The sequence below is a fragment of the Equus przewalskii genome, chromosome 25 (assembly GCF_037783145.1).
Source record: "Equus przewalskii isolate Varuska chromosome 25, EquPr2, whole genome shotgun sequence".
Lineage (NCBI taxonomy): Eukaryota > Metazoa > Chordata > Mammalia > Perissodactyla > Equidae > Equus > Equus przewalskii.
This window is the reverse complement of record NC_091855.1, coordinates 10709600-10732176: the sequence shown is the minus strand read 5'-3', so window position 1 is coordinate 10732176 and position 22577 is coordinate 10709600. Positions and strand designations below refer to the sequence as shown.

At 40.1% G+C, this 22577-nt stretch overlaps 2 protein-coding genes across 3 annotated transcripts in view; both read left to right on the top strand.

The window, feature by feature from the left end:
* The window catches only part of LOC103559586 (coiled-coil domain-containing protein 170-like), a 40332-nt gene extending 36955 nt beyond the window's left edge, over positions 1–3377 (top strand). The window contains exons 8-9 of the mRNA XM_008533253.2: positions 780–998; positions 3121–3377. Of these exons, the coding sequence (XP_008531475.2) occupies positions 780–998; positions 3121–3282 (381 nt within the window). The 3' untranslated portion in view covers positions 3283–3377. The remainder of the gene's footprint in view (positions 1–779; positions 999–3120) is intronic.
* A 3494-nt stretch (positions 3378–6871) lies between these two features.
* The window catches only part of ESR2 (estrogen receptor 2), a 135350-nt gene continuing 119644 nt past the window's right edge, over positions 6872–22577 (top strand). For both annotated transcript variants that reach the window (XM_070592948.1, XM_070592949.1), the window contains exon 1: positions 6872–8511. The gene's annotated coding sequence lies outside the window, so the exon portion shown is untranslated. The remainder of the gene's footprint in view (positions 8512–22577) is intronic.

Here is a 22577-nt window from a genome sequence, read left to right as displayed (position 1 = left end):
TTTGGGACATAGTAAATGTTTAAAGCAGATGTACAACACATGTTCAACAGACCGCATCAGGCCCTTTTGGAAAAGCAAGGTCAGACCGAATTAGTTTTAAATCAAATGGCGTCGTCATGTAGTCCAATATATCCTATTGCTTTTCATTTATTTATCAGTATCATCAATTCCCCTGAAGCCCCCTTGTATTCTCCTACCTGATCCTCTCAGGCAACTAGTACGCTAAATGTTGGGATTCTGGATCTCTTGCTTTTTGTTTTAGTTTTGTTTTTCTTATTGGGGTAATAGTTAAAAGTTTTAGTCATTGTTTGGGCTCCTCTTTGGACCTTCTCCATATCAAGCTTCAGTTGTAGTATTTCAAACATACATTTTATGCCTTAAGCCAAAGATGCACTAAATACTTATTGATCAACTTTTTTTTTCTTTTTTTGCCATTTTATCAGCAATATTTCTCTGGAGAAACAGTTATTTTCTCTATTTGATTAGCACAGACTGTAAGATTTTGAGGACATGGAACATGTGTTAAACCTCTTTAAATCCTAGGTGCCTGGTTTATAAAACTGCTCAGTGAATGCTGGTTATTGATGAATATGATGGTGGAGAAACGTCCTCTTAATTCATAAATTGTGAAACTTTCTTTCTTTTCCATGTATCTAGTTCTAAAAAAAAAAAGAGTAGGAAAAGAAGCAGGCATTATCATGCATCAGGCCTGTCTGTTATTTAGACGAGATCTAACCACAGCCATTGCCTCCCCTTCCCCCAACCCTATACTCTCACAGGACAAAACAATTGAAAAGCTCAGGCAATCTTTAACAAAAGTTGAAGCAATGAAAGGGAAGGCAGTTAGGAAAACAGACAACTTGAAAACGACATCAGACTCTGCTGAGCAAGAGGCAAGATGGGACAAGGAGCGGGCCCATCAGATGTTAGATTCTGCCCCTCCTGAAGTCTGCACGGCGAAGAGCACACTTGAAGAAGTATCAGGACAGCAACAAGAGGTTAGGTTTGTAATTACCATATTAAGATTCTTTTAAGTTGAAGTGATAAACACCCACCTCAACTGAGCCTCTACCTAACTTAGATAAAAGGGAATTTATTGGCTTATGGAATCCAAGCTAAGTGAAACAACCAGAACTCTGGGAGGGCAGAGATGCACCTGGGCCCCTGGATCAGCAGTGGAACCTCTAAGGCTTTTCTCATCATCTCTTCTTGGCGTCTCTCTGTGAGTCAGCTTGTCTGTCTGACTGACAGCCATGGAGTTTTATGTGTAGAGTTTCCATGACAAGAGAGGGAATCCAAGAAAGGGTCTTATAAGCCCAGCTTAGGTCAAATGCCTATTCCTGGTGAACCCACAGTGGTGAGGGATGGGACATATGATTATCTTAGCTTAGGTTTGTGTACAATCCCCTGACTAACCAATGACAAGGAGGCTAGGGATGCGAGAGAATGGAAGTTCAGGGGAAACCGTGTGTTTGGGGCTGAGTCACTTTCTAGGACAAGATGGTACTGCTTCTAAAGTTGCTTAGGTTTTCACTATATTTATAAAGCAGATATTTTAAGAGAATTTTTAAAAGGTTAACTGATAATTTGGGGCCATTAGGGAATTATATACCACACCTCCTATTAGCTGCTTAACAAATATATAACTTTAACCAATTACCTTAAGAGAGTCTTGAAACATAAAGTCATGGCATTATTACTTTTTTCTCTTTTTTAAACTTACGCATATTCATATTCTTGATTGTTTTTATTCTTCTCCTCAGTGTCCCTTCTTCTATTTTCAGTCAGATCTCCTGTCCTTTGGGCTCTCTGTAGCTGACTCTTCATTTCTGACATGATTTTGTCTTTTTCTTTTCTGAGCTCGATCATCACATCTTCCTTATCCATGAGGCATCTTGGACATCTTTTTTGTCCATTGCTATTCTGAATTATTACATCTTTGACTCAAAAGAAAGTTTTTTGTTCCCCCATGTCTGCCAGTCCTTGCTGAATTGATATTTAACTCATATCAGGTGTTGTGTCAAACCCATTTCCTTTGACTTCACAGCTGTCTTCTCGGGAGGAGCCTGACAGTTTGGATGATATTCCCTTTCTATTTTCTTCTTAAAGTAACTTTGTATGCGCATTATTTCCCATTTATCCAGTCACTTTAAAATTCCGTGAATTGCCCTGCCCTCTCAGTTTCAGGTGTTTCTACTTTAGGGTTGTTATGGGGTGGCGTTTACTTACTAGGTTTCTTAACTCAACACCACCCTCTTCTGTTGGCACAGCGAGTGCAGTTTCTAAAGTTCACTACATCAAACCTTTTATGTCGGAGTGGGGTTTATGTGATGTCTGAGTCTGCAATACTCTTATTTATAGAAGTCCCTTATTTTCCACCATTTGCTTTTTTCTTTTCCTCTATCACCAAGCCTCCAAGGAACACCTCACCCTTCCAAGTACCTCCCCTCCCTCAGAAACCCTGCCCTCTGGAACTGCCATTCTTGTCTCATGTGCTTCTGAGCCCCTTTCCTTTCCTTCCTCACTTGCCCGTGTTCTGATACACCAGGTCTCAGCCTTGTTCTTACTATTTTCCCATCTATGCACTGTCCTGTCTCTGGGACACCAGTGGAAACCAGCTGCATCCTCCAGTGTGGGCTCTGAGGCTGCCTCTACTGGTTTAGGATATTGATTTCCCCACCTAGATGCATACCGAAGTCTGTGGTATTCTCTACTTATGCTTTAGGCATGATTTACGGGTGATGTTATCTGCTTTCCTTGTTGATCACTATGGTTTTTGGAAGACGTGTAGAGAGATATATATTTTAGGGGACTACTATTACCATACAGCAAATCAGAACTCCAAAAAGGAATTACCCTATGGATGAAAAACTATCAGCAATAAAATTAGGTTTAATCTATAAAAGTGTAAAAATAAGAAAAAATCTTAAAAGGAAATTTTTAAAAGTTCTTGTAATAGAAGAGACCATTTTTCTAGCTTTAAAAACCTATTTGAATGTAGAATGTTATATTTCATAAATGTTTGATAAGACTAAATTTCTGACACCAATTTCATTGCACACAGTAAGCAGGCGACCAAAACTAATGACGTGTCTTGGTTTTTGGGGTGGTTCTTTGTAGTTTGTTGACTTTCGAGAAACTATTATGAAGATGTTGGGATTTAACATGAAAACATCAGACAAGACAATCATCAATCACCTAAGGCTTATTGTACAAGTTTACGAAGCATCTAACAAATCAAAGCCTGCTTCTAATTGTGAGACTGGACAGGATAATGAATAAAAAAGTTCTGCCTTTTCATTGCTGCCGAGAAGATACGGACATTTCCTCCAGCATCTTGAATATGGCTATGCTATGAATAAAATGCATTCAAAGAATTTCATTTGAATCTGTTCTCCTTTGATGTTTGGCATTTAACTTTTCTTTGTCATCATCTTGTTCTTGTATTTATTTATGGTCTAGTCTGGATTATTACTTATATACTATTATCTAATTATATTTATTGTTAACCATATTTTAAGCAGGATATTAACCAGATCATGTGTTCTTAGCTGGACTATTTATAGTTAGCCTGTTTCTAGAATGAACAATTTATTGGGTATACTCTCCTTACGAATCCAGGTAAAGTTGTATTCTATAATTTGAATCTAATCTATTCAATTAACTGAGAGTGTGAAAATCAGATATGAAATGTTGAAAGGGTAAGAAAGGCATTAGAATTCTTACAAATGTGCAATACACTGTATTTTGTAGTTTTAATTTTTTTAGTATTTAATTTTTTTAGTATTTAGTATACTATTAAGTGTCTGCCAGTGTTTTCCTTATGGTAGGCCAATCTTTAAGTTAACAGGCTACTTTTTAAACAGTATAATTTCTTATGTATTTCATTTAAAATAGGAAACTGCTCTTCTTCCAAGTTAATTTTAGATTTATCCAAGCCTATGGAGACTCAATACCTACTGTGGTCATTTAAACAGATCTCCTGTGGGGCTGTTACAGAGGGATTTGCAGAGTGGAAGGAGTCAGGTTACACAGGACCCTACTGAAGTAGCACTTGGAAGAAAATGATTATCTCGAATACTCATTCAAGGCAAAAAATGAGAATCACTCATTTTCTAAATGGTCACAGCCATGCTTCTCAAACTGCATGCCAAGGCACTCAGGTGCATGGCAGGGATCTCAGCATGCCGCAGATTATTTCAAATTTTAAAGAGAAATAGTGATACTTGACATTTGTCAAGGAAATACTTAAATTATTAGCTCCAAGTAGTTTATAGTTTCAACACTGGATAGCTCTTCCTTTTATTTTTATTTTTTTGCTGGAGGAAGATTGTCCCTGAGCTAACATCTGTGCCAATCTTCTCTACTTTTCTATGTGGGTTGCCACCACAGTGTGGCTGATTAGTGGTGCAGGTCCATGCCCAGGATCTGAACACTCGAACTCAGGCCACCAAAGTGGAATGCACCGAACTTAACCACTACACCAGGCGGCCAGACCTAGGTCTTCAATCCTTTTGATGACATATCTTTGTGATGGAAACTGCCCAGGGCTTCTTAAGACTTGTAAATTTGTTGTCAAGTGGGGCCCAGCAGTTGCTGGTACCACTACCAAGGAAGTTAACTCCAGGAACCCTGGCTGCAATATAAGAAACTCACTTACCTTTCCTCTTAACACTATCCTTGGCCTAGCAACAGAGGAAAGGTAGGAACACCCTGCCCAGAACCTCCAACCTGCTCAAAGTGTAACTCTTCAACCTTCTTGTTCAGGATTCCCCCAGGGCCACGGCCAAAGGTCAACTGGCTTCTGCAGCCTCAGCACAAGGAGCTGGGGGACTGCACTACCCCACAAGCCAGGCAGGCTGTCCCCCTTTCCAGAGCTGCTCTCCATGAAGGTCAAGGTGCCAAGGTGTGGCAGTCTCTGAAAGAGCGACTTTATAAGCATCTTAAAGAAAAATCTTCTGTAAGTACAATAAGGCCTTAGTCTTAATGCTCCTTCATGAATTGTGTTCGTAGGAACTGATTGTTCAACCACGGAGCACTGCAAAAGGTTAGCCATGTTAGCTCTGAGCAGATAAGGGAGAAGGACCCTTCCAATACCTGGAACAACAGTCTTTTCTGGAACTGCTTTCAATCCTGTGGCCAAATCACTGCCACATTGTTTTTCAATGATGAGAACTGGGATTTAGAGTTAAAGGTTTCGGATAAGTAGTTCTTAACCTTTAAGATGCATTAGAATTACTTAATTAAGACCTTTTTTTCTGGAGCTACCCGGAGATTCCCGTTCAGCTAGTGTGGTATGATGCTTAAGTATGGATCTTTTTTCAAATTTCCCTAAGTGTTTGAATTGATAAAATTACTTTGAAAAACTGTTTGGCAGTATATTAGTTTCTTGTTGCCGCTGTAATAAATTATCACAAACTTTGTGGCTGAAACACATATTTATTATCTTACATTTTTGGAGGTCTCAGCGGTGTTGGCAGCGCTATGTTCCTTCTGGAGAGGGGAGAATCCATTTCCTTGCCTTTTCCAATGTCTAGAAGATGCCGATATTCTTGGCTCACAGCCTCCTTCTTCCATCTTTGAAGCCAGGGTCATGAGGTCTGCCCAGTCTCACTTGGGTTATCATTTCTCTTGTTCTCTTCCTCCTGCCTTCCTCTGCTACTTTTAAAGAACCTTGTGATTACACCAGGCCCACCTGGATGATCCAGAATAATCTCCCTATTTTAAGGTCAGCTGATTAGCAATCTTAATTCTCTTTTGCCCTGAAGCCTAATATACATACAGGTTCCATCAGGGCATGGACATCTTGGGGGAGCCATTATTCTGCCTATCTGCCTACCACAGTTCATAGCTACTAAATTTGAACACATGCATGACTTATGAACTGGCAATTCCATTCCCTACAATATATACCTACCAGAATGTATATACATATTCTACCTAAGGACACAAAATTACTTATCACAGCATTGTTCATAACTGCCCCAAACTGGAAACTACTCAAATGGCCAAAAGTAGATTAAGTATGACAACCAGATCCACTAGTTAAGCAATCGTATCTCCTTCAGGTGTGGGACAAGGAGAGTAAACTGGAACGCTGAATTTTCTCAGGGGCCAAACTAGAAAGTGACTCTAGGTCCAAGACTGGGGAGACGGCAATTAGAGAAGAGCATGAGTTTGAGTAAAAATGGCAAATTTATGGGGCTCAACTTAGCACGTGGTAAGACAACACAGTGGGAAAAAGCAATGCCTATAAGGAGACTTTAGTTCTTGTTGAATATCTGTCACTAACCAGCCGTGTAACCCTTGGTGAAGTCCTGGGTTGAATTCAAATTTTCTTTATCTCAAAATTACAGAGGAAATGTGGCCTGGACTTCTGCCTTCTGACTCTGGGGTTCCAGGCAGCCCCAGCTACCCTGACAGAAACGTTTTTGGGTCAGATTAATGGAGCCTGTAGCCACAGGACAGGAGTCAGCAGGCGCAGCCACTAGGCACTTTCTGCCAGGGGATCATTTTCTCAGCTGCAAAGCGCCTGTCCCTAGGCGCGAAAGGATGAGATCAATCTCCTCCCTCCCCACCTAACAGACTCTGCCCTTCCCCCACGCGCGTCCCTTCCGCAAAGAGGGACGATTAGGACCTGCACACCCTCCTCTGACGCCTCGCCTGCGGTCTAAAACACCCTAGAGACACATGGAGCTGCTTCTACGGAGACCGCCTTCCTGTGTGGGACTCCTAGTCAGGACTTCACTGCGCACGCAGCTAATACTGAGAAGAGACTCCCTCCACCGAAGTGCGCGCAGGACAGACCAGAACCCCTGCTCACCGACAGCTCAGCGGGGCCGCGTTTCTGCGCCTGCGCACCGCCTAACGTGGCTGCGCGTGCGCGGCCCTGCGGGAAAGAGACCCGGAGACTCTCAACTGCGGGGGCGGGGGCGCTGTGCGTCGCTGCAGGCGGAAGCTGGCGAAGAAAACGCCGAGGAACTGGGTTTGGATGGCTGGCGGAGCTGATTGGCTGGTGGAACAGTCCAGATCGCGCCTTCCTGTGGGGTGGGGCACCCGTGAGGAGGCGTCGAGCAGCTACTGCAGGCCCTCGCTGGCGGGGCAGGGGGCGGGGCCGGAAGGGGCGGTCTCGCGGGAACGGTTTCGCGGGCGCGGGAGGCAGGCGCGTCTCTGGGACCCGCCCGGTGGAGGGCGCGCGTCGCCGGGGCTGAGGGCGCGGCGCTCCCGCGCGCAGTTCAGGCCTGACTCCCGCGCGGGGACTTGGTGGGCGCCGGGCGGCCTGCAGAGGTTAAACCTGCAGCGCGTGGGGCGGCTTCCGGCATTCTCGACCGGCGCCGTCAGGCTGGTGTCGGGGACCCCACCCCGATTCCGAGCCGGAGGGTCTGAGTGGCGCCCGTAACTGGTTTCAAAACCTCAGGTGACCCTGATGCTCGGCCAGGGTTGAAGCCTAGCCCGCCGAGGTGGGGCGCCGCGTGGCTCCCCCAGAGCCCGGGGTCACCCCGGGGTCGGCCAGTGCGGGCAGGGAAGGGTCGTCGGCCCTGCAAGTCGTTGTGGGGTCCCGCACGCAGATGTGGGGTTGGAGAGCGGACGCGGGCCTGACATGCACGAGATGCCAGGTGTCCGACGAGGGCGGACAGTGCTCCCCTGGGCGTCCGCTCTGGAGGAGAAGTGAGACGGGGGGCATTTGCTGGGGGGGCAGGACCGGAGGATGGAGGCTGCTGGGACGCTTGTGAGAAGTGGTCCTGCCGGTTTCCGAGTCGGATGAGTTTGCTTTCTCTTCTGAGAACCTAGCTGGTTCTTAACACGCACGGATTACGCTACTGTTCTGAAAATAAGTTGTTCAGGTCACTTTGGACTTGACCAAACATCTGGGTTCTTTTGTAAACGGTTTTTTAGGATGGTCTTATTGATGGCAGAGCTCATGTATTGAACTTGATTCATTTTTTATTTTTGGGTTTTGGGAGATGGCTTTTACCTTATTTCTAAATTCTGGTGATATTTTACAGGAGCCTCATATATGGAATTAGAGACTTTTTTATTAATAGTTTTACTGAGATGTAATTTATATACCACAGAATTTACCTGTTTTAAGTGTACAATTCAGTGATTTTTAGCTCATTGACAGAGTTGTGCAAACATCACCTTAATGGAATTGAGATTCTTTGGTGACTTCTTTTTCCTGGTAATAGCCTTTATTCTCAAGTTTTGCACAAGTGGACATTTTAGAGATGCAATGTAACATAAGGGCCTTTGAAAATGTACACCCAAATTGTGTTATACATGAGCAGGTGAAGTTAAGAGAGTTGAAGCAGATGTTCCTCGAAGTTTCAGGTAGTGAGACTTTTGTGTATTGCAATACCAAATAGATATTGATCATTTCAACTGTCTTGTTTGCCGAGGAGTATGGCATAAACTCCATTTTCCAGATGAGGAAATCGACTTTGAAGGATAAATTGCCTAAAAGCTTCATGGCTGTGCCTAGGCTGGGCCCCAACCCTGGATGCTTTGTCTGTAAGTTTATTGCCTTTCCCGCCTCCTCAGCCTGGTTTTCAATGATCTGTGTATAACCTGTACAACTCATTCATTTATTGAGCAAATAACTATTGAGTGGCTACTAAGCCAACAGCAACAATTAACACTACTCTAGATGCTAGAGATACTACCGTGAAGCAGCTAAGTTCCCACCCCAGTCAATGTTCTGGTGGGAGGACAATGATCAATTAAAGAACTGTATACTGTAATTTTTTTTTTAAGGCAAAGTAAGAGTATAGGGAATGGTGGTAGGAGATAGACTCTGACGAGCAGAAATCTGAAGAGAGGAAGTTGGATTGTAAGAAAAAAAGCAAAGATTTGTTTTGAGCAACTGGGAAGATGGAGTTGCCATTGACTTAGTTGAAATAAGGTAACACTGTGGAAGGACCAGGTTTTGAATTTTAATTCAGCCGTAGATGCTTTTAGATGCCTCTTAGACCTCCAAGTGGACATACGGTATTTAAATCCATGAAGTTGAATGTGATCTGGCCAAGGGAATGGGTGTAGGCAGGGAGAGGACCAGGGACTGATCTGTAAGACACTTCATGTTTAGACTTCAAGGAGATGAGGAGGAACCAGGAAGGAAGATTGACAAGGAGAGTCCAGTGTGTGATGAGGAAAACCACAAAAGCCTGCAGCTTTCGAACAATAGTGAGGAAAATGTTTTATAGAAGGAGGGTTAATTAACTGTGTTAAATATTACAGATCGAATAAAATGAAGACTGAGAATGGCCTATTTATAAGAGACTAGAAATACATAAAATCTTTGGATACAAATGTTTGTACTGGCAATTACTACAGAAGCAGTGTTTCTTCCTTTTTGAGGAGATGTACATTTTTAAAACCTTTTCAAAGGGCAGTTTGATATTATCTAAAGTTTAAATGTATGCCTACTTTGACCAAGTAATTTCACTTGTAGGAGTTTATCCTACAGAAATATTTATACATGTACACAAAGATATATATGTAAAGGTGTTTGTCACAGCATTGTTTACAACTGTAAGAAAATACAGTTTTGCATCAAGATGGATGTAGCTTTATTTTTTTTAGCAGCCAACCAATATATATGTATATTTTTAAAGATTGGCATCTGAGCTAACATCTGTTGCCAATCTTCTTTTTTTTTTTCTTTTTCTCTTCCCCAAAGCCCCCAAGTCCATAGTTGTATATTCTAGTTGTGAGTGCCTCTTGTGCTATGTGGGATGCCACCTCAGCATGGCCTGATGAGCAGTGCCATGTCTGCACCAAGGATCCGAACTGGCAAAACTCTGGGCCGCTGAAGCGGAGCGTGAACTTAATCACTCAGCCACAGGGCCAGCCCCTAGATGTAGTTCTTATTATTTTTTTTTTTTTAAAGATTTTATTTTTTCCTTTTTCTCCCCAAAGCCCCCCGGTACATAGTTGTGTATTCTTCGTTGTGGGTTCCTCTAGTTGTGGCATGTGGGACGCTGCCTCAGCATGGTCTGACGAGCAGTGCCATGTCCGCGCCCAGGATTCGAACCGACGAAACACTGGGCCGCCTGCAGCGGAGCGCGCGAACTTAACCACTCGGCCACGGGGCCAGCCCCTCTTATTTTTTTTTTTTTAAGGTTTTTTTTGTTTTTCCTTTTTCTTCCCAAAGCCCCCTGGTACATAGTTGAATATCTTAGTTGTGGGTCCTTCCAGTTGGGGCATGTGGGATGCTGCCTCAACATGGCCTGATGAACGGTGCCCTGTGTGTGCCCAGGATCGGAACCAGCGAAACCCTGGGCCACCGCAGCAGAGTGCGCAAACTTAACCACTCGGCCACGGGCCGGCCCCTGGATGCAGTTTTAAAGGAAAGATGTAAATGTATTGACATGAAAGATAGCTGCTATAGACTGGATTTTGTCCCCGCTAAGTTCACGTGTTGAAGCCCTAACCCTCAATGTGATGGTGTTTGAAGGTGGAGCCTTTGGGAGGTAATTAGGTTCAGGTTAGGTCATCAACAGGGGGCCTCCATGATGGGATTAGTTTTCTTGTAAGAAGAAGAAGAAAGACCTTGTGAGAACACTACAAGCCGGGAAGTGGGTGTTCACAGGAAGTGGGGACTGAACTGGCTGGCACCTTGCTCTTAGACTTCCCAACCTCCAGAACTGTGGGAAATAAATGTCTTGTTTAAGCCACCCAGTCTACGGTATTGTGTTACAGCAACCCTGGTTAAGACCGGTAGCTTTGTCAAATGATGAAGTTAGGTTATTAATAGAATGTATAGTGTGGTCTTGTTTATCTTGATATGTCCATAGGAGGCCTATCTAATCACACTATCAAAAATTACACCCTCACTTACCTTCCCTGATCACTGTTACGTTACCTTTTTCTGTCTACAGCACTTATCACTATCTGACAGTATTTTATTTTTCTATTTACTGTCTTTCTTGTCATAGTAGAAGGTAAGGTAATAAGATTTTTGCCTCAGTTACTTACCTTTCTATCCCCACTGCTGGGGTATATAATATTTATGAACACTGTTTTAGGGAAAAAGCCGAAACAGACAGTATTCCTGTGGCAGTTTTAAAGTAAGACCACAGGAACTGGCTGTGTGGTGTAGTGGTTAAGTTCACACACTCTGCTTAGGTGGCCCAGGGTTCACGGGTTCTGATCCCGGGTGTGGACTTACACACTGCTCATCAAGCTATGCTGTGGTGGCATCCCACATACAAAATAGAGGAAGACTGGCACAGATGTTCCCTCAGGGACAATCTTCCTCACCAAAAAAAGAAAAAAATAAAACCACAAATTCTTTGATACTCTTTCCTTCAAAGAGTGGTGGCTAATTCCCCTCCTCTTGAGTCTAGGCTGGACTTAGTAACTAGCTTTTAGTGAGTAGAATATGGTAGAAGTGGTGGTATGTCAGTAGGTCATAAAAGGCATCATGACTTCCTCCTTGCTCCTTCTCTTGGATCATTCATTTGAGCAAACCAGCTTCCCTGTCATGAGGACATATCAGGCAGTGCTATGGAGAGGCCCATGTGGCAAGAAATGAGGCTGACTCCAAACAGCCAGGGGGAACAGGACGAACAGGCCTGCCAACAGTCGTGTGAGTGAGCCACCTTAGAACAGTTCCTTTCAGCCCCAGTCAAACCTTCAGATGACTGCAACTCCAGGTGACACTTGACAGCAATGTCACGCAAGACCCTGAGCCAGATCACTCACGTAAGCCACTGGAAATCATGTTAGATAATACATGTTTGCTGTTTTAAGTTGCTGTGTTTTGGGGGTAATATCATAAGCAGCAAGAAATGATACAAGTATTTGTAAGTATTACATTCTGTTGTTTTAGTTAATAATTATTAGTCTCATTCTTGAGAAAATCACTTAATTTCTCCCTGTCTTAGTTTTATCATATATAAAATAGTTGGACAGTGCTTGTCAACTCCATCTTCATGTTAGAATTATGTGGGCAGCTTTTTAAAAAATGTATGCCTAGTGCCTACACTAGATCAGTTAAAATCGATCAGAACTCAGGGTAGGGTCCAGGCATGTGTATTTTTTAAACTCTGAGATTCTAATATGCAGGCTGGGTTGAGAACTTCTAGATGACCTGTGAACTTTCTTCCTAGTGATTCTGTCATGACCGATACATAATTGGGACATATTTTCACTGCTGTAAAAGCATTTCCCTGGAATTAGTATCCCAGTTTTCAAGATAACTAATCTTTGCTTTAGGACTAGACAATGGAATTCTTATTTGTACTTCTTCTCTGAAGGGGTAAGTATATATTGAAGAACAAAAATTTGACCTATTTTAGGAATTTCACAGCAGAATTAACCAAAATATGATGTTCACATTTGCTGGGGGTTTTGCTTTCGGTGGGATCATTTTCTTAATGTTTTTCTTGTACTTGAGGAAATCTGCTGTGTTGTTTTCATTTTATTAATCAGGAAAGTAAACAGCTGCAGTTCTTATTGGATCATTTTAAAAGTCCTCACACCCTCTTTTTGAACCTTTATGATGTGTTCACCTAGCATCAGTTGCTGCTTCTCCGTCCTCTTTTTTCTTTTTCTTTTTTGCAACAGCTTCTTTGATGTGCAAGCAGTCTGCCACTCAGTGCAGACATTCATTTTATAGACACCGTGTTTCTCCTGGGATTTATCTTGGATTTGGGATTTTGTCCTGTACCTGATATGGTAAAACGTTGTGGATTTTGCTTTCTACGAGGTGAAGCATAACATATTATATCCTTTTTTTTTTTTTTAAATATTGGCACCTGAGCTAACATCTGTTACAAATCTTTTTTTTTTCCCTTCTCCCCAAAGCCCCCCCAGCACATAGTTGTATATTCTTCTGGTTGTGCTATGTGGGATGCTGCCTCTGCATGGCCTGATGAGTGGTGCTGTGTCCATGCCCAGGATCCAAACTGATGAAACGCTGGGCCACCAAAGCAGAGTGCATGAACTTAACCACTCAGCCATGGGGCAAGCTGCTACTATATCCTTCTGATTTAAAGTTTTGATAATTCCTATGGGTGTATAGAAGTGGGAGTAGGAGTCACATATGAACCTAAAACCACAGTAGAATAATTGAATTACACTACTGTTTTTCCATTTTACTTCAAGGTGCCAAATAATTTTCATTTTATTTTTATCAAGTTTGTTTGGGAGAAGAGTGCTATCATCATCTATATAAATGACAAGCTGATTCATATACAAATGCAAAGGACCTAGAACAGCCAAAACATCTTTGAAAAAGAGTAGCAAAGTTGAAGGATTAATACTACCTGATTTTAAGATTTGTTTAAGGCTATAATAATCAATATGTGTGATACTGGCATAAAGATAAATAAAAGGATCAATGAAATGGAATAGAAAATCCAGAGATGTCCACATATATATAGACATCTGAGTTTTTAAATGTAAAGGTAGAAGGACAATTCAGTGGAGAAAGGGTAGTTTTTCCAACAGATGATTCTGGAGCAGTTGGACCCATATGCCCCGCCCACCCAAAAAAAGAGAGAGAGCACTTTGATCCACATCTTGTATGATATAAAAAAGTGAACTAAAAATGAATCATAGACTTAAATATAAGAGCTGAAACTACAAAAGTTAACTATAGAGAAAATATTTGTGATCTTGGGTTAAAGACTTCTTAGATGTGACACCAGAAGCATGATCCTTAAAAGGGAAAACTTGATCAATTGCACTTCATCAAATTAAAAACATTTGTCCCACACATTTATGGACAGCTAATTCTCGACAAGGGAGCCAAGAACATACAATGGAGAAAGGAAAGTCTCTTTAATAAATGGTGTTGGAAAAACTGCACAGCCACATGCAAAAGAATAAAAGTAGACCATTATCTTAAACCATACACAAAAGTTAACTCAAAATGGATTAAAGACTTGAATGTAAGACCTGGAATGATGAAATTTCTAGAAGAGCACATAGGCGGTATGCTCTTTGATATTGGTCTTAGCAGCATATTTTCAAGTACCATGTCTGATGGTACAAGGAAAACAATAGAAAAAATAAACAAATGGGACTACATCAAACTAAAAAGCTTCTGCACAGCAAAGGAAACCAAGTGAAACCAATCAGTAAAATGAGAAGACAGCCTAACAATTGGGAGAAGATATTTGCAAACCATATATCTGATAAGGGATTAATATCCAAAGTATACAAAGAACTCATACATCTCAACAACAGAAAAACTACAACTCAATTACAAAATTGGTAAAAGATCTGAACAAACATTTCTCCAAAGAAGATATACAGATGGCCAACAGGCACATGAAAAGATGTTCAACATCATTAACTATCAGGGAAATGCAAATCAGAACTACAATGAGATATCACCTCACTCCCATCAGAAAGGCTGTAATTAACAAGACAGGAAACGATAAGTGTTGGAGAGGATGTGGAGAGAAAGGAACCCTCATACAGTGTTGGTGGGAGTGCAAACTGGTACAGCCACTATGGAAAACAGTATGGAGATTCCTCAAAAATTTAAGAGTGGAACTCCCAATGATTCAACTGTTCCACTGCTGGGTATTTATCCAAAGAATATGAAAACATGAATGTGTAATGTTACATGCACCCCTATGTTCATTGAAGCATTATTCACAATAGCCAAGACTTGGAAGCAACCTAGGTACCCATCAAGGGATGAATGGATAAAGAAGATATAGTATATATACACAATGGAATACTACTCAGCCATAAGGAAACTGTGAAATCCAGCCATTTGTGACAACATAGATGGACCTTGAGGGTATTATGCTAAGTGAAATAAGTCAGAGGGAGAAAGTCAAATACCATATTATCTCAGTCATAAGTAGAAGATAAAAACAACAACAAATAAACACATAGAAACAGAGATTGGATTGGTGGTTACCAGAGGGGAAGAGGGGAGGCAGGAGGGCAAAAGGGGTGATGAGGCACATGTGTGTGGTGATGGATTGTAATTAGTCTTTGGGTGGTGAACGTGATGTAATCTACACAGAAGTAGAAATATAATGATATACACCTGAAATTTATATAATGTTATAAACCAATGTTACCACAATAACAAATAAATTAATTAAAAAAATAAAAAACAAAGAGCAAAGAGATCTGCTCTTTGAAAAACAACTTTAAGAAAATGAAAAGACAAGCCACAGACTGAGAGAAAGTATTTGTAAATCACATCTGATAAAGGACTAGTATATAGAACATGTAAAGAACTCTCAAAACTCATAGCATGGAAACAAACAAGTCAACTAAAAAGTGGGAAAAAGATATGAATTGACATCTTTCCAAGGAAGTTATACAAATGCCAAATAAACACATGAAAAGATGCTCAACATCATTAGCCATTAGGGAAATGCAAATTAAAACCACAATGAGATATCATTACACACCTATTAGAATGGCTAAAATTAAAAAGAGCACACTAAATGTTGGCATGGATGTGGAAGAACTGGAACTCTTATCCTGCTGGCAGAAATGTAAAATTGGTACGTCCACCTTGGGAAATGGTATGGCAGTTTCTTAAAATGTTAAACACACCTGCCATGTAATCCAGCCACTCCACTCCTAGATTTTACTGAAGAGAAATGAAAGCATATGCCCACTCAAGAATTTGTACATGAATGTTCAAACAACTTTATTTGTAGTAGCCAAAACCAAGAAACAACCCAAATAACTCATAAATGGATGAATCGAACAAATTGTGGTATATCCACAATGAAATACTACTCAGCAATAAAAGGAAATGAATTATTGATATGTGCAATATTGTAGATGAGCCTCAAAATAACTATTGGATTTGTTATTTTGTATACATATTGTATCATTCCTTTTATATAAAATTCTAGAAAAATGCAAATTAATATATGGTGACAGAAAGCAGATCAGTTATTGACTGGACATGGGGTGAGGTGGGGTGGGGGGCAAACAACAAGAGAGAGGGACTACACTACAAAGGGGCATGAGGAAACTTGGGGATGAGATGATCCTGATTGTGGTGGTGGTTTCATGGGTGTATATGTCAGAACTTATCAAATTGTATACTATTATATATGCAGTTTATAGTATGCCAATTATACTTCAATATAGCTATTTTTTAAAACTACATTGAGACATTTATCCTGTTTGCGATCATTGTCATTTGCCTGTATGCAGAAGGGTCCTATTTAATCTTCTCATTTCTGTACACTTAGTTGCAAAGAAATAAACTTTCTGAATATTAGCTATTTACTGATGCTGCTTTGCTGGTGACTTTTCAGTGTCAATGGTGGTGAAATTGTTTACTAACTTTTGAAAGAGTCCCAAATTAAACTTGCCTGAGAAAATTTTGGAACACTAGAGAAAGAAAAATATTACAAGTAAAGAAGTCTAACCGTTCTTAGGGATTCAGAATATGGACTGAAAAAAGAAATGGTTCTTGCCCTCAATAAACTGTGTGGAAGAGACAGACTAATATAGTCTTACTAATTATACTACAATATGCAAAGTGCTTTACTAGTAAGATTAACTAGCTGAAAAAGCTCTGAGCAAGTTATTGAACCTCTTGGTGTTTCATCTAAAGTGAGGATAATACCACCTAGAATTGTTGGGAGGACTAACTGAAGTAGGGTATATAAATGCTTAACACATCGTCTCACATGTAGCAATTTCTCAGTAAATGTTAGCTATTATTTTATTGATAATATTTCTCATTGGGGAGAAGTAACTCCCAACATTGTGGAAGCTAGATTAGAGGGGAATGAGGTTAGGGACTGAGACATAAACTAGGAGAGAATTGTAATCGTTTTGGTGAGAGAGGGTGAGGGTTTAAATTGTAGCTGTAGCAGTGTGCATAATGATAAGAAGGCTGAACTGTGGAGATGCAGTTCACTAGAGGTGAAGGGAGCTGGTAACCAACTGGATGTGGTGGGTGACAGAGAAGACTCCAGATCTTCTTAAAAGTAGTTCCTTTTGGAGGCTCTGCTTTTAATTTTACGATGCTTCTGTTGCGCAAAATATTTTTGGAACGCTTTTCTTTAAGAACCTGAGGTACAATTTTGTGAACATCCTTAATCATGATATATTAAATAGTTTAGGATTGGTTGTGGTTGAGAGAAAACCCCAAATAACAATGGCTTAATAAAGATAGAAGTTTATTTTTCTCCTACATATGAGTTTGAGTAGGCTTGTCAAGAGCCAGTAGAGCTCTCCATGGTGGCAGGGAACTAGGTATTTGGACTTCGTGGTCCAAGAGGGATCCTAGGCAACAGAATGAAGTGGGAGATAAAGGAGAGAGAAAGTGCATCTCCTAGCTCCATTTCTTAAGGAAGAGTACTGGAAGCTGCCACATAACACTTCTGCCTACATCCTATTTGCCAGTAAGACTAAGACAGGATGGGGAAATTTAATTGTCATCCTGAGTGCCTATGTTACCATAAAAATTCTAATACTGTGGATGAAGGGAAGAAGAGGCGTTGTTTTACAGTCTCTTTCTCATACACAGGCTGCATATCTTTATATATTATGGATGGTTCTGAATTTTAGAAACAACTGAAAGCTATCTAGAGTAAATCTGATTTTAAAAAGTAGGTTGTTAAACTTTGACAAATTCTGTTTTGATTGTTCCATGACAGGTTACAGTTCATACTAGCTAATATACCTGCATAAAATAGTATTTTTCATTTCTTATTCCATTGTACTCAACAGTTGTTTCATTATTTAGGTGTATAAAGTAGATGGGAGCCAGACAATGGAGGAGCTGGAATAATGTGCTATCTGAGTTCCTACTCAATGGGGAATCATCACAGATTTTTAAGGAGGCATGATGTAAAAAGATCTGAGACAACAACTGAAGGCATAATAGATATCCTTTGCTTGTGTTCTTGGAGCGTTCTGTTCATACTACTATCATTGTACTTGTTATGGTGCAATTATTTGTTTGTCTAATTATTAGTTTTCAAATTGATCTCCTGGGTGAGCTAGGAAAATCTTGTGAGTTCTCAATCTTCTTTGGCTCTCCAGAGCCTAGCACATGCTTAGAACATAGACGGCACTAAAGGCTTGTTTGTGGAATGAATGAAAAGGTGGCTCAGAGAGATGCCAGCTTGGAGGCAGGGAGATCAGGGAGGAGGTTGTGGAGCAGTGCATGAGACAGGCAGTGGGAGCCTGAAGCGGCACAGAGGCGGCAGGGATGGATATGAGAGAGCAGAGATGAAATTAACAGACTCAGTGACTTCAAGGGGAGCACAACAAAAATGACTGATTTAATTAATATTTTAAAATTAAAAATATAAATAAATTGTAAACTTTACATTTATAAAACATTTGATCTAGTTTTTAAAAAAGGTATTTTTAAATAAATCTTTAATAAAATATTTAAATTATTATTTTAAGTTAATAAGCAGGTCTTAGGATCTCATTTGTAATACATGGCGTTAGGAATGAAGCAAATCACATTTTTGATAATAGAAACTGACAAATGAATGCCTGAAGGAAAGAATTAGAATTGCTCAAGAAGTGCTTCTTTTTTTTTTTTTATTGAGTTATTGATAGGTTACAATCTTGTGAAATTTCAATTGTATATTAATGTTTGTCAGTCATGTTGTAGGTGCACCACTTCACCCTTTGTGCCCACCCCCCACCCCACCTTTCCCCTGGTATCCACTAAACTGTTCTTGGTCCATAGTTTTAAATTCTTCATATGAGTGGAGTCATACACAGATTATCTTTCTCTTGCTGGCTTATTTCACTTAACATAATTCTCTCAAGGTCCATCCATGTTATTGCAAATGGAATGATTTTGTTCTGTTTTGCAGCTGAGTAGTATTCCATTGTATATAGGTACCACATCTTCTTTATCCATTTGTCTGTTGATGGGCACTTAGGTTGCTTCCATGTCTTGGCTATTGTAAACAGTGCTGCAATAAACATTGGGGTGCACAGGACTTTTGGGATTGCTGACTTCAGGCTCTTTGGATAAATACCCAGTAGTGGGATGGCTGGATCGTATGGTAGTTCCATTTTTAGTTTTTTGAGGAATCTCCATCCTGTTTTCCATAGTGGCTGCACCAGTTTGCATTCCCACCAGCAGTGTATGAGGGTTCCTTTTTCTCCGCAACCTCTCCAACATTTGTTGCTATTAGTTTTAGATATTTTTGTCATTCTAACGGGTGTAAGGTGATATCTTAGTGTAGTTTTGATTTGCATTTCCCTGATGATCAGCGATGATGAGCATCTTTTCATGTGCCTATTGGCCATCAGTATATCTTCTTTGGAGAAATGTCTGTTCATGTCTCCAGCCCATTTTTTGATTGGGTTGTTTGATGTTTTGTGATTGAGTTGCGAGAGTTCTTTATATATTAAGGATATTCAGCCTTTGTCAGATATATGACTTGCAAATATTTTTTCCCAGATAGTGGGTTGTTTTTTTGTTTCAATCCTGTTTTCACTTGCCTTGAAAAAGCTCTTTAATCTGATGAAGTCCCATTTGTTTATTCTTTCTATTGTTTCCCTTCTCTGAGAAGGCATGGTGTCCGAAAAGATCCTTTTAATACTGATGTCAAAGAGTGTACTTCCTACGTTTTCTTCCAGAAGCCTTATGGTTTCAGGTCTCACCTTTAGGTCTTTGATCCATTTTGAGTTTATTTTGGTGAATGGTGAAAAGGAATGGTCAATTTTCATTCTTTTACATGTGGCTTTCCAGTTTTCCCAGCACCATTTGTTGAAAAGACTTTCTTTTCTCCATTGTATGCCCTCAGCTCCTTTGTCAAAGATAAGCTGTCCATAGATGTGTGGTTTTATTTCTGGGCTTTCAATTCTGTTCCATTGATCTGTGCACCTGTTTTTGTACCAGTACCATGCTGTTTTGATTACTGTAGCTTTGTAGTATGTTTTGAAGGCAGGGATTGTGATGCCTCCCGTTTTGTTCTTTTTTCTCAGGATTGCTTTAGAAATTTGGGGCCTTACAAGGCCTTTCTGAGAGAATTGGATGACGACATAAGGAGATGGAAAGACATTCCATGTACATGGATTGGAAGAATAAACATAGTTAAAATGTCCATTCTACCTAAAGCAATCTACAGGTTCAACGCCATCCCAATCAGAATCCCAATGACATTCTTTACAGAATTAGAACAAAGAATCCTAAAATTCATATGGGGCAACAAAAGACCCCGAATTGCTAAAGAAGTGCTTCTTTTTTTTAAAAAAACTACTCCTTTAGAATTTCTAAGTGAAAAGTTTCTTTCATGTAAGGAAGTAGGAAGAGGAGAGAATCTAATCCTGGAGTGTAGCACAAAATAAAACATTTCAAATCATTTCATTATCAACTGATGAGTTCTTTTAACTAGTTACTTCACTGCTTTTCTTTAGAGAGAATTCGCTAATTAATATTACAACTAAATAGCTGTAGTTGATTCTAAGCAGTTTTAGTTTAATAATGCTGCAATTTTTTTAAGGACCTCTCTCCACACTACTCAGACTGAGCAACTGATTTCTCTTTAGAGTTTTTTGGAACTGCCTCAACAAACCCAGTGTCAGACTGCCCGGTATTTAGCAATTCCTGTCCTCCACGGTGGGAAGATGGCAATCATCCTATTAGAATTGTTTAGGTTGAAAATTATGTAACAACTTTAGCAAGCGTGTTTTTTTGGGAAATGGAACAATATTTTAAAGAATAGAGTGTTCACGTGTAGGAAATGCACATCCTCTACTGAGTTCTCTTGCAGAGTCAGCAACAGGGGGAAAATGCATCATATAAAATTTCTGGATTTCTGGAAAATCCTTTTACCCATCTTTTCTTCAAAGTCTTCAAACTACCTCACAGTAGTTGCACATACCCCTCCCCTACCCCCACTCTCATTTTTCGTCTTTTCCCTAAATCCCGGCCTGTGCTGGCTCTCCTGTGTTGCTTACCCCTTCCAAAAGTCATCCCTCTTGCCCTCCTATCTCTTCTTTGCTTTATTTGCCATTAGAAAAAAATAATCAGTTTAAGCCTTGTTCTTTCTGCTGACTTTCCTCTCTACCCATTTTTCTGATCAGCACAAGTAAGGCCAGGAACCAAGGAATAAACCCAGTCTCCTCTCTAGATGAGACGACTGAACACACTCCCTTATAGGACACATTGTAAAGCAAAATGCGTGTGGCCCAAAGCAAGCAGATATTAATGTTCTTTTCTGCTAGGAATTATAGAGTTCATTCGTGGTACTATTATTCTTTTTAAAAAGTTAAATGATTTTAATGTTGAGAATAAAATCACATATTCCAAGCCATCTGTGCTAATTTGATTTTGTTTTTAAGATGTATTGAACACTGGAATACACAGATTTCAAAGGGTTGACTTTAATATATAATTATATATAAATACCCATCATGATTTTAAATCATGAATTTTTAAAAATCCATAATTATAAATGATTTTAAAAACACTTTCCCTTTCTCTTTAGATGAGGAATCTTCAAAACAAACTTCTCATAAAAATAATTGCATCGTAAGAGTTGAAGTCTTACCTAGAAAGCTGCAAAGAAAAGTATGCCCAATAGTCATCTCTGATAATGTCCCTGAAATATGATATCAAGGACCCAGAGGAACATATTGCGTCTCTAACCAGAATTGTCTTTAAAAACACCAGTCAACATTCAAAGTCTTGAAAAAGGCAAATAGGATTTAATGGCATGAATTATAGAACCCAGGGAATTTTCTAATTTCAAACATGTCTCTTGTCATAGACTTGCAAATAACATGTGAACTCCATACTCTTGAATGATTCACAGAGTTTAAATCTTACAGAATTTCAATTACTGCTTAATCTAACATTGCTACAATTTTTCATTCTAAGACTTGTCATTATTTTGTCAGTGTATATAGGGAGGAGATGTTTGATCATATGCTTTTGTTGACAGCAGGGGAAAACATACTCATTAATTTTCCCTTTTATAATAAAGGTAATATTTAAGAAGGTCACAAAATAGGAAAAGCTTTTCTATTGGGATTTAAGTTCTGGTGTAGAACATTTCTATTCTGTGGTCTGTATGTTTACTATACGTTAGTCCAACCGATAGCTTTCATTTTCTTCTGGGGTTTGCGTTTCCTAAGTCACTTTCAAAAAGAAAACATATAGGGACCTGAAACTGAAGCAGGAGACAAAGTTTTACGAAACTACATGTTTAAACTCAATGGCTGGCAACAAGAGATCAATGTGTGTGTGTGTGTGTGTGTGTATTTGTTTTCCAGTTGTGCAGACACTATCTGACTTAAGATGGCTGAAAAGTTCAAGTGAAGAAGTAATTAAAAGCAATTCATTAACCATCGCCACAGCTGCTTGTATAACAGCTGACGAGGCACAGCAAACTCTTCAGCACAATTCTGATTAAGGCTACAGAGTGAGGCACTAGGGACCTGTGGTTTTTGTCCTTAGAGCTAAAGAGATGGGTGGCTGTGTAGTACACCATTATTTTTTTTCCTCACTATTTCATCATTCTACCAGTGTTGAAAGAGATGAGAGAAAGACTGGAAGGAGGTCCTGTGGAGTGGACTTGAGGAGACTCTGTACAAAGATTCTTTTGAGGCCGTGTGTGGCTTCCAGCCCCTTTAGCTGTCCTCTC